At 37.2% G+C, this 12,218-nt stretch overlaps 1 protein-coding gene across 1 annotated transcript in view; it reads left to right on the plus strand.

Moving 5' to 3' along the window:
- Positions 1-12,218, plus strand: part of USH2A (usherin) — a 698,253-nt gene that overhangs the window by 201,892 nt on the left and 484,143 nt on the right. The window contains exons 17-18 of the mRNA XM_072948735.1: positions 3,727-3,885; positions 10,941-11,435. Coding sequence (XP_072804836.1) covers positions 3,727-3,885; positions 10,941-11,435 — 654 coding nt within the window. The remainder of the gene's footprint in view (positions 1-3,726; positions 3,886-10,940; positions 11,436-12,218) is intronic.

Raw genomic sequence — 12,218 nt, forward strand, 5'->3', positions numbered from 1 at the left:
AGACATTGTCAACCTCTTACTATAAATGAGGAGAAACACGCAGAGAGCCCAGTTGACATTTGACTGCATTTATACAGTCACCAAAGTTCCTACCTGAGATGTCGTCCCAAGCCAGTGGATGTCGTCACAATATACTTTCCTTCCTTAAAAGAGAGTCTGTATAAAAAGGCCATTCTTGGCAACTTTGATTAATGAACATATGACCATTTTCTCAGAATTCTACTTCCAATACATGAAAAGTGGGTTCAAGTTATGCCCAAGATTTCAAAATATTTAAATATTTATTCTTAGAGTGGCACTGAATTATCTAAGCCTTCAGGTCTTCAAAAATCCCCATTTAAATGTCAAACAAGCACTATTCATATATACTGTGAAGTCAGCAAGATTGTGGTTAGAGATGATTATAAAAAGTAATCAACTTTAAACATCTGAAAGAGCCTGTGTGTGTATATATGTATGTGATTGTTGCCAAGGAAATTTTCATGTAATGCAAATAATTTTCTATACTCTTTTACATGGAACTGGAACATCTATCTCTCTTTCGGTCATTTCAGCAAAATACCAAAAGTACAAAATAATCAAAAGTTCAATTTTGATTGCTCTGACTCTAAAATCTGTTGTGTTCCTGATAGCATGCAGTTTTTAATGTAATCACTCACTACAAAATATTAAATTGCTGTGGGTTAGGGTTAGGGTTTGAGAGTGTGATAGATGAGACATGTGATAAATTGAGAGTGTTTGAGATGAGACATGTGATGAATCTTCGAAGTTCCACCAAAAATAACAGGATTTAGAGTTAATTAAAATTCACTGAAAGATCAAATGTACGATCAGTAGTCTGCCAACCAAAATATGGCAGATCCTTTTATTCAAAAACATAAGGGGCTCTTTGGAAACAATTCTCTTTCCATGTGCCATTTTGAGATTGTTATAGCTCTTGTCCTACATCTAAATAGGCATACAGACAGTTAGAATTTTAACATAAAAATGCAAATCCTCCCCCCCCACCCAAAAAAGATATAAAAGGGGGAGGAGTGAGAATGTATCTAGTTTGGATATTTTTCTTTAAAAATATGACATCAGTATTATCTACCATAGGTTGAGAGACTTTGTCTTTAGGAAGCCTATGTATAATATATGGAATATTATATATTTCAAGCTCAGTGCTCTTAAAATACTTTCTTAAAATGTTATTGTTGGACTATATCATGTCTTTGAAGTGGAGTATATCTCCCATGAATACTGATGAGTTTGTAATAGCTCTGAGTTCAAAGTCTTTGCCTGATGTGTAGGCTCACTTCACATTACAGCTCCAGACTTCCCACTCTGTTGGAAGACTCTGTATGTTCTGAGTTGGCAGGCTCCCTTGCCCTCTGACTTTCAGTTGGCTTCAGCTACGAGTAGGAACTTTCCAGTCATCTGGGGGCTGGCAGAAAGGGACGTCGGAATATTTAATCCTCAGCTCCCTGTCTCAGTGGAGGAGTGGCCCTGAGTTGAGTTTCCTTCTGTGAGTGGTCATAACTCCTGTCACCTGACGCTCTTCTCTCATCCCTTTCCGTCCCTGAGTGCCGTGCCCCTTCAAGCTAGGGACAACATATGGAGAAGAGTTAACACAGCAGGACTGAATGCTTATCTTTAAAAAGACCTGCTTACAAAGTTGACTGTTGGCTGGCATCTGGAAACTTGGATTTCGTGGCCATTCCTGACATCCTCAGAATTGTTAAGAGTGTCTCGCTGTCCCTTAAATTTTGTACAAATTACATAGTTTATGTTTAACACCTGCTTTCCTTATGAGAGTCTGCAGTTCCAGGATGTGCCAGACACAGGCTGCCGAGGTGAACAGCCTCCTATACAAACCCTGGGCACTGAGTTTCTAATGAACTTCCCCAGTTGGCAACATTTCACATGTGCTTTCACAACATGTTGCTGGGGGCATTAAGCACACACTGTGTGACTGGGAGCTTGTACCTGGTTTCCCCTGGACTTCAGCCATGTACCTTGTTCCTTTGTTGATTCTACTCTGTATCCTTTTGCTACAATAAACCTTAGCCATGAGTAGAACTATATGATGAGTGAACGAATTTCTTAGCTGTGAGTAGGACTATATGGTGAGTGAGTCACTGGTTTGACCCATGATGTTAATAGAGAAAGAACCCTGCTATTCTATTATGATACCTCAGAGTATCTTTCTGTGCCTTTTGATTTCTTTACTCTCTGCCTACCCTTTTGGAAACAGTTTCTTTATTTAGCTCTCTATTAAATCACTTGAGCACGCTTCCTCTTTTTCTTTTGAAAAACTATCACCTAGTGACTGCAGACATTACATATAAAAATATTGATAATTATTTAATTAATTCATGATTTAAAAAAAATTTTTACAACAGAAAGATTAATAGTTTAAAAAATAAGTTAACAAAGCTACCTGGGCTTTTGATACCTTATTTAGTGAGAAAGCCTGATTAGATTGTGCATCTCTAAATAGGTGGAGGATTATGCATTTGCTTAAACCAGAAGGAGGTAAATAATCTGGTGGTTGATTGTCCTTAGAAAATCGTTAGGCATTGTTTTCCTCCTTTAACTTTATATAGTTTGGGGGAAAATGTAGGCTTACTCTCTAAACAGGGAGACTAAGGAAAATGTACAGTGATAAGAATGTGTTCAGGATATATATTTATGTTATAAAAATACCACTGAAATAGTGAGATGAATGCTCTTATGGCCTGATGGAAGCAATCGTATTATCTCTAATAATCAGAGCATTTTTAACAGGTGTTATAAGCAATACTAGCACCTCTGACAGGTGCTGGTGTGTTCACATAGCGCATTTAAATTGTTTCTTGCTAATATTTAGACTATTTAACATCCATAGCATTCATAGCTATTTGTATTACCAGCTATTATTCTTCCTTTTACACTGTGCTCTGTGAAGCAAGATGAGGCATTGTGCTTAATGGAATGGAAAACTTCCTCTTAAAAATCCAAAAATTATACTGCTTAAATTTCAAGTTTTAACAGAATTTATGTCTGTCAACTTTTAAATTAAGTAGAAAATAAATGCTATGCATCATTGGGTTTCTTAGAAAAAGACAAAGAAGTGAAGAGGAAGACAAATACTGTATATTTTCATTTATATGTGAAATCTTAAAAAACAATGAATGAATATAACAAAACAGAAACAGACTCATAGACACAGAGAACAAACCAGTGGTTGCCAGAGAGGAGGGGGTAGAATGGATGAAATAGATGAAGAGGATTAAGAGATACAAACTTCCAGTTACAAAATAAATAAGTCACAGAGATGTAATATACCACAGAGGGAATGTAGTCAATAAAATTGTAATAAGTCTGTATGGTGCATAATCTATAAAAGTATCAAGTCACTATGTTATCCACCTGAAGTGAATATAATATTGTAAGTCAACTCTGCTGTAATAAAAAGGGGGGAGAAAAAGAAGTGCTTAATGTAAACTTTCGTGGTTTTTCCCCAACCATATTTATGTCAGCTGCATTGACCTACAAATTTGTTTTATGCTTGTAGATAAAAAGCTTTGTTTTAGAGAACTCATGAAGCATATCCTTTGTTTATTCATGTCTTGGTAAACCACATGTCTTCTTGATAAAGTAATCCTGAATCAGAAAGACCTCGTTGCTGGGTGTCTTACTTGAGTTTACTTGTGTCTTTATTGATTGCCTTTGCTAATAAATGCTCTCTCCATTGTAATTTAGCTCCATCCCAGCAACCTCCACCCAGAGGACAAGTTCAGAGTTCTTCTGCCATCAATCTTTCCTGGAGTCCACCTGATTCTCCAAATGCCCACTGGCTTACTTACAGTTTATTCAGGGATGATTTTGAAATCTACACAACTGAGGATCAATACCCATACAGTGAGTTCAAAGATTTGGTGATAGAAAGATAGAATATTCTGAGAATTGATACATTAGTTAAGTTCTTTGACATTGGCAAGAAGTGTTGTGGTTTCCCCTGTCTAACATGCAGTGTTTCAAGCTGAGAAAGAATTACAAATCTCACTAGTAATCAAAGAAATGCAGTAAAAATGAGATGCTTATTATTTGATAAGACCTGAATGCTTATCAAATCCTCAAAAGATAAAAAAAATTACCCTTTCCAACATTAATGAGAATGTGGAGAAGCTAGAACTTATATAAACCACTGGGCTATCTGCATGAGTTCATTGGTATGACTTTTCATGTAGAATAATTTGTTAAAATGTATGAAAAACTCTACTCTTTTACAAACCATTGGACTTAGCAAACCCACTTTAGAAAATGTGTCTCAAATGAATAGTCATAAATGGACACCAAATCACGAAATACGTCCAAACCTGCACTATTTATAATAGAAAAATATTGGAAACACTCAAATGTTCAGAAAACTTTCGGTAAATTATGGTACATGGCATAATAGGATCTGGTACGTTGTTAAGTAGATTGTAGAATATGGTCACCTATAAAAGCTATATTAGTATACCTATCAATGAATGGAAAATGTCCATGAAATATTGTTTAAGATAACTGAAATATATTAAAAATAATCTATGAATTGTATTTTAATTCAAAAATATATAAAAATCCTGGAAATCTTACAACTAACTAGTATATAATTTTCTCTGGGTATAAGGATTATAGAAAATTTATCAAATATTTCTATTAGGAGTTCAACTTTTAAACTCTCAAATTGAAAAGTGGACTTTTTGAAAAGGGACATCAAAGTATTAAAATTCAAGCAAATAGTGTAATTTTATGCATACATTGCCATTTCTACAGATGTAGCGCCCCACAACATGAAATTAAATTGAGAGAAGAAGGGTGTGAATGAACCATGAAGATTACCTTTGTATCTATAACTTTTATGAAGATTTTAAAGGAGCTTGTAGAAATCGAACTATTGAGACCCATTGTCTTTAAAATTTTTTTTACTCAATTGTTTTAAATACCATTTCCCTAAAGACAGAATGAAAACTTGGAAATTTTTGTATCTTCTAGCTCTGTCTTTCCTGTTTACGTCGGTCACGTTTAGCCACAAGCTGGTTTGAGAAATTAGTTTAAGAAACATTGGAGGTGTGATTCCAACTCAAGTTGCCATCTTGTTCTCTTTAATACCAACTTCTCCAAATTCTAGTATCACCTATTGATTAGTTAGAAAAGTGTATAATGCTGTGTGGAAACACTGAAGTCCCATAATCTTCCTCAAAGTGATTAGGAAGGTGCCTTGTTTTAACATACTGATTAGCTTTACAACTTTTTGCAAACGTAGTTTTATTTCGTACATATTACAGTAGGCTACATTTTGTACCCAGTTCCATATGACTTGGTTATTAGTCCAGCACTTCATGTTAACTCTAAATATCTCTTCAGTACTCCAAGTCTTCTTTGAATTTAATGGAAGCTCTGAATTTCATAATGCAGATTGCAAAGGGAAACGAACATCTGTCTACATCTGCCGTGTTGGCAAAGCATTCCCCAAACCTGCTACTTGAATGTTTATTTTCTTCCAAATAGCAGCATGATCCAGGTGTCCTAAAACTTAAGCTTTTGTGACAGGAGAAGAGAGAATTATAAAAATATTGAAATTGATTTTGAAGATGACAGTACCCCAGGTTGAATTATTTCTGAGGTTGTGAATTAGAGTCACTCTATTTTCCATACAGTTTAATTCAGTAGTAAAATTAAACTTCACTTATACCCTTCAGTCCTGAGGCATGTTTTCCAGAGTAACATATTGGGACCTGTTTTATAGAACATTATATGTGAATACAACATTCTGGCTCTTTTTCATGATTGCACTAATATAGAATCCAAATAACAGTTTCTTACATAATAAATGTGTGCTCATTCACTAATCAGACATTTATATAATCCTATTAAACAAGGTATTATTTCTTAAAACCTTAGTTTTCATTAAAAAATGCCACTTCTGGCATTTCTTGACAATCACTATAATTAATGATGTGAAAATTATCTGCATGATGGCATTTGAACAGTAAGAACAATTGCTTAATGCTGTCAGAACTTTGTATCATTCTAATAATACCCTCATGTTTATTACTCTGTTTCCAGTGTGTGGTTCCCATGCATAATATGAAGAGGAAACAGTACTTATATTCAGTTGGATGAACACAAATCTTTGGGTTAAATAAAGGCATTTGGAATTATAGGTGGAGAATCATTGAACTTTTCAAAGAAAATTAATAGTGTTGTCTTGCAAGCAAGTTTGACCGTTTGGTTGAGACCATTATAGAATTCCTTGTTAGAATAAAACTTTTCTCAGCTGGCCTGATGCACTGTGGGATTCTTCAGGGCTGTAGTTTCCAACCTAAGATCATGACACACTGGTATTTTCATCTTTAGAGTTTGCAAATTATTTGTTCTTAGTAATAGCTGCTGATGATAGTGGAATAATTTTAAAATTTGTAAATAAATAATTTTTAAAAGGAAGTTAAGGTATATTCAGTGGTTTCCCTGAGTACAGTTTCACTTGTTTGCATCCTCATAAGTTTTTAAAAGTCAGAGAAAAATGTGTGGAGGTAAAGTTAGCACATTGTGGTTAATATCCACTCAGCACCTAATATTATCCGCCCTGAACCCCAATCTGGGTTGCCCACAGATGTTTTACATATTATAAATGTGAAGAGAACAGCTATCACAGGAAATGGCACAGTTTTAATAGTATGGAAATTTTAGGGGGTGGTCAGTAAATCATATTTTTTCCCAGTTGAATTTGAGACTAAAGGTAAACTAGACATAAGAATCAGGGAGGTGTAAATTACAAATAAAAGTCATCTTCATTAATAATAGAAGCCAGATTGGAGAATATACCTTCTGTTCTGCAGGAAGACAGATAAGAAAAAAAAAATCATTGGACTGATCTGAGCACGCTTTGCTTTTTTTTTTCCTTTCTCCCATATTAGCAATCAGTTAAATCTATCCTCATTTGGGATGCCATGAGTGGGAAGATAGTCCTTAAATTTTACTCCAGGAAAATACTTCCACAGGGAAACTAGAGGATGTTTATTTCTACATGTGACCATTGCTTACATCACCTAAGGATAGCACATAGTTTAAGTTGAGTGTTTTAGATAACAGTATATCTTAGTGAACTCTGAGAGGTCATTTTTGTCTTTAAGATCATTGTCATGTATTATTCCATACTACATCAAAGGACCAGTGTAGCAGTTACCTCTGAGAGAAATAAACAGAAAGAAACTATGAGGAGGGGATAAGAATGAAAACAGAAGAGAAGATAAAAATCAGTTGTTTTAATTATAAAGATCTTAATATTATTTCCTGAAAAAATAGATCAGATATATGTCTGTGTGTGTGTATGTGTATATGTATGTGTGTATATGTATATATGTGTGTGTGTATACATGTATATAATCACTCATTCGTTAATACTTTGTTCCTGCAGACCAGGAACTGTACCAGCCACTAGAAATACAAGGATGGAAGGAATAGTTCTCATTATTGAGAAGAGAAATAGATAAGTAAATGAAAATTGTTATGTAATATATTAAATGTTGGACCAGAATTGACTGAGGGTATTGAGGAATATTCTAAGGGATATTTCTAAGTATCCTATAAATGGAGGAGGGGAAGAAAATCTATCATGCCTGTGGGGGCAGAGATAATGATTGGAACCACTGAAAGTTTCAAAATGAGCAGGTGACATGAGCTGAGTTAGCCAGATACTGTGACAGAGCAAGAAGGATTCTCATGGAAGAGAGGCATGAAGGTGTGTGAGAAAATAAGGTTGATTCAGGAAACCTGAGCAGTTCCGTGTAGCTCTGGTGGGCTGTACATTAGGGAGAATGCCACACATGGGGGTGGGTGAGTATCAGCCAAGACCGTGAACCAGTACACCTCTAAGGAGGGATTTCATGATGTTCTTGTGCAATCATTTGTCTAAACAGTGACTTGGATTTTGGTGTGTATAACTTTTTATTATAAAAGTGGTATATCAAATTAAGAAAACTTAAAAAAATATTAAAGCATCACAATTCCAGCATTCTAGTACAAAAACTAATTTCATCTTGGGAAATTTCTGTAATGATATGAATTCCAGTTTATTTTTCATAATAATTCAGTATTATGCACTATTAGATTCTGTATTTTTTCATGTTGCTGTATAGTCTTCATTACTATCATTTTAAATAACTATATAGCATTAGAATCCTATCAATGTAATATTAGAATAATATAACTCATTAAGAAATTTTTCTTGATTTTAATTGAACATTTCCTATTTTAAATAACACATCAGTCATTTTATATGCTTCCCAAGGAAATGTGTCCGAAGAATTTGGCTAAAGACTATGCTCTCATAAAATATTTTTAGTGTATACTTCTGCCAGTCATCAGCTTACTGCTTTTCAGTTTCAAATCTCTTCATTGCCTGCTTTGTGGTATAGGAGCTGGGACCTGTAAACATGTCTCCTTTCCCATCTGGCATGGTGTGAAACTGTATCAGCAGAGGGTGCCGGCGGTGCCCTGCAGGAGGCAAAGACTTCTCTTCCTGGTTCTGGTGTGCACCACCCCCCAGGAAAGCCCTTAACAAATTACGTTCCATCATACACAGCCTCACCTGTGGGCAGCTTTCCCAAGCCCTGGCCTCATGAGAATGAGTTCTGCAAGACACACCCCAGACGGCAGGACATGGCAGCCCCGGTCCAGTCTGCCGATGCCCAGGGGGCACCTTCCCTGGCACTGCAAGTGGCAGCTTCCATCAGTTCCCTGGTGCAGCCTCTCATCATGGACAGCTTTCCTTGGCATGCTGCCAGTAAATTTTTTTCCCCAGTAAGTTTTATTTTCCAGTAAGTTCTGTGGTAGAGCACCTCATTTCCTAGAAGACAAGTTGCAAGGGAGTTCTACCTTCGTGTAACCTCAACAAACATCACCATCAAGTGGGCCACCACTGCACCCTCTCCAACAAAGTCTGGTCTCAGCCGCAGGGCATTCTTCCCATTCTATTCCTTCACTGGGTGCCCTGCCTCAGCACTGGGGGTAGGGACTTTTCCCCATCTCTCCTATTCCTGCATTTAGAGATTTCTGGTTCCCTCAGTAAGTAAAACCTTTTGGTAATCAGTTATTCTTTCTTTGTATTCAGCTTTCCTTGTTCAGATGACTATGTGGTTTCTGTGAGCTGATTGGCCTCTAGTACAATATTCAACGTATTTTCATGAAGACACTGCAGTGATGTATGTAGCAGAATGTCACAGTTACCCTTCACTCAGGTGTTCACTATCTTTGTCCATTAAGGCTGCTATAACAAAATCCCACAGGATGGGTGGCTTAGAAATAACACAAATTTACTTGTCAGTGTTCTGGGAGCTAGAAGTCCAAGGTCAGGGTGCCAGCATGGTCAGGTTCTGATGATGGCCGTCTTCTGGGTTGCAGTCTGCCAACTTCTTGCTGCCTCCTCATGTGGAAGGGACGAGGGTTATTTCCTGGGCCCTCTCTTATAAAGGCGTTAATCCTATTCATGGACTCTACCCTCATAACCTCTTCACTTCTCAAAGGCCTCCCCCTCCTAGTACCATCACCTTGGGCATTATGTGTCTAGCATATGGATTTAGGGAAGACAAACATTCAATCTGTAGAATGTGCTCTTGTTCAGTCTTCAGTCATTCTCTTTCCCCAACCATCATGATGACCTTCAGGGGGAAGGATGGTTTCCCTCTAGCCCTCTGTTTCTGCAGAAACTTTAGAGGAGGCTGGTTCATTTGAGAGGTGGAGCTGCCCAGACCGCAACCCCTAGGTCTCATGACATCAGCTTCTGATGCATGAAGTTGATGGACATGTGTTCATCCTCATCTTTTAGGTCCTCATGAAAACCCACCATCTCAGCCTCCCCTAGGCTCTTACTATTGCTGGGAATTCTCTTGAGATTTGTTTTCCATGTTCTCTGTCCAACATTTGCGCCCCCCACAAGGCTGGAGGGTCACCTTGTCCCAGTCATAGAAGGTCCCATAGAACACTTGCCGGTTCTCAACACATCATCCTCATCACTCAGGAAATCAAGAAATCCTGTGGGTTAAAACCATACTCCAGATTTTTCTATTTTCCTTCAAGCACTTAAATACCCTGCATCTTCATACTGATAGGGACCACCCGCTGCGTAAAGGCCCCCCCCCACCGTCCCCCACACACAGGCCCATGAGCGAGCAGGCAGCAGCCATGCAGGTGCTGGCGTTGATACATTCCACAGTCCTACAGAATGCTTTTTGTCCCTTAGAGGATGGGAAGTTCCATTCACATGCCTGATCCTGTCCACTACCTCTCATTTTTTTTTTCTTTTACCTCCTTTTTTTTTTCTGTTTCCTTCTCTCTCTACACAATCTTTCATGTCTGTAAGTCCTGCTTACCCAGGACTTCCCTTGTGTGAACTTTCCATTGCTGACAACAAATTGTCTCTACAGCATAGCAGCTTTCAGCAGCAATAATCACATATAATTTCACAGTTTCCGAGGGTCAGAGATTCAGAAAAGGTTCCAGTTAAGATGTTGGCTAGGTGACAGATGTGGCGTGTGGCACTAGGTTGCTGACCCTCGGTCTAAGTTTGTGTCAGTGTCCAATAAACAATCCGATTATATATAAGAAACAGTTTTTCTGTTGCAGGGAAATGCAAGGACTCTTATGCCTTCTATAAAAAGGACACTGTACTATATAAAGAACAAACAAGAGCTTAAACTGCAAAATATGCTTCATTGCAAAAGACATTTTTCTTACATTATCCTGCACAATAAAAGTAATCAGTATTTGCTTTATTTCAATTTTTAAAATATGAACCACACTCTTATTCAAAAGAGTGTATTGGTGTCGTTTACGTAATGACGCTACATAATAGAAAAACAATTAGAAATGTATCCTTACCAATCTGTGGAATGTAACTATTTTCTTCTTTTTTTGTCTTTTAATTGTAGATGTTCAGTACTTCTCAGACACAGCCCTGTTTCCGTACACCTCCTATTCCTACTACCTGGAGACCAGCAGCGTGCACGGTTCCACAAGGAGTGCAGCTGTCACCTACAGGACGAGTCCCGGGGCCCCAGAAGGAAGCTTGAACTTAAGTTACATCATTCCTATTAGCTCAGATGCTGTGACTCTCACCTGGACTGTTCCATCAAATCACTCTGGTCCTATAGAGAAGTATATTTTGTCCTGTACTCCTTTAGATGGCGGCCAGCCGTGTATTTCCTATGAAGGTCATGAAACCACAGCTACCATCTGGAATCTGGCTCCCTTCACCAAATACCGTTTTTCTGTACAGGCGTGTACTAGTGGAGGCTGTTTACACAGCTCACCTCTTTTGGTGACCACGGCCCAGGCACCCCCCAGAAGACTGGGTCCCCCTGAGGTGCAGACCATCAGCTCCACTGAGCTCCATGTAGCATGGGCTCCACCAGTGGAACCAAATGGTAGGAGTTCAAGACCAAGAATGCGTAAAACATGAATGAGAATCTAGGTATTTGAAATTGTGCAGTAAGATTCTGGCAACTGTTTTCATTTTTATAACTGCAGGATACAGTAATTGGGAAACGATTTCTACACCTGTAAGATACTATTTGTCCTAGTTAGTAGAACAAGTATATTTCTTTAATCTAATAACAAATTCCATTCATTTACATTGCCCCCTAAAAGGCTAATATTATCTTTGCTCTTAATGACATCTGCCATAACACAAATGATGTTTCTAATTTGAAACTCACTTATGAAATGCATTATATTTGACTGTGTCACAAATTAGGGCACCCAGAAGCAGTAAATTTTCTTTTAAGCAAGAAAATGGTATAAAATAATAAAAAAAAAATATGTATATAGGCTAGCTGACTCCATTAAGTTAATTTTTGTGTTCATATAATTGAACCCTTGGTTATATAGGCCAGACACACATTTATAAATTTTTAGTAATTTAGTATCATGTATGTGAGAACCTTTTTTATTAGAATCATTAAGTTACTTGATAAAACAAGGTAGAAATGAACTGTAATGTTCTATCTATGCAGACAAGGCTTATGGTAAGCAAATTATCAAATTAAAATCCTGAAATTTGAGAACATGCAAATTGAAGGTATGGTAATCAAATTCCCAAAAAGAAGTAGCCACTCTTAGCAGAAATTATGACCAATCTTCCTGAAAAATGTTGAGTTTACCTATCATAAATTATAGTTATTTTGTGTTTGTACACTTTCTCTTTTGAT

This window comes from Vicugna pacos, chromosome 23, assembly GCF_048564905.1.
Source record: "Vicugna pacos chromosome 23, VicPac4, whole genome shotgun sequence".
In the NCBI taxonomy this organism is placed as follows: Eukaryota; Metazoa; Chordata; class Mammalia; order Artiodactyla; family Camelidae; genus Vicugna; species Vicugna pacos.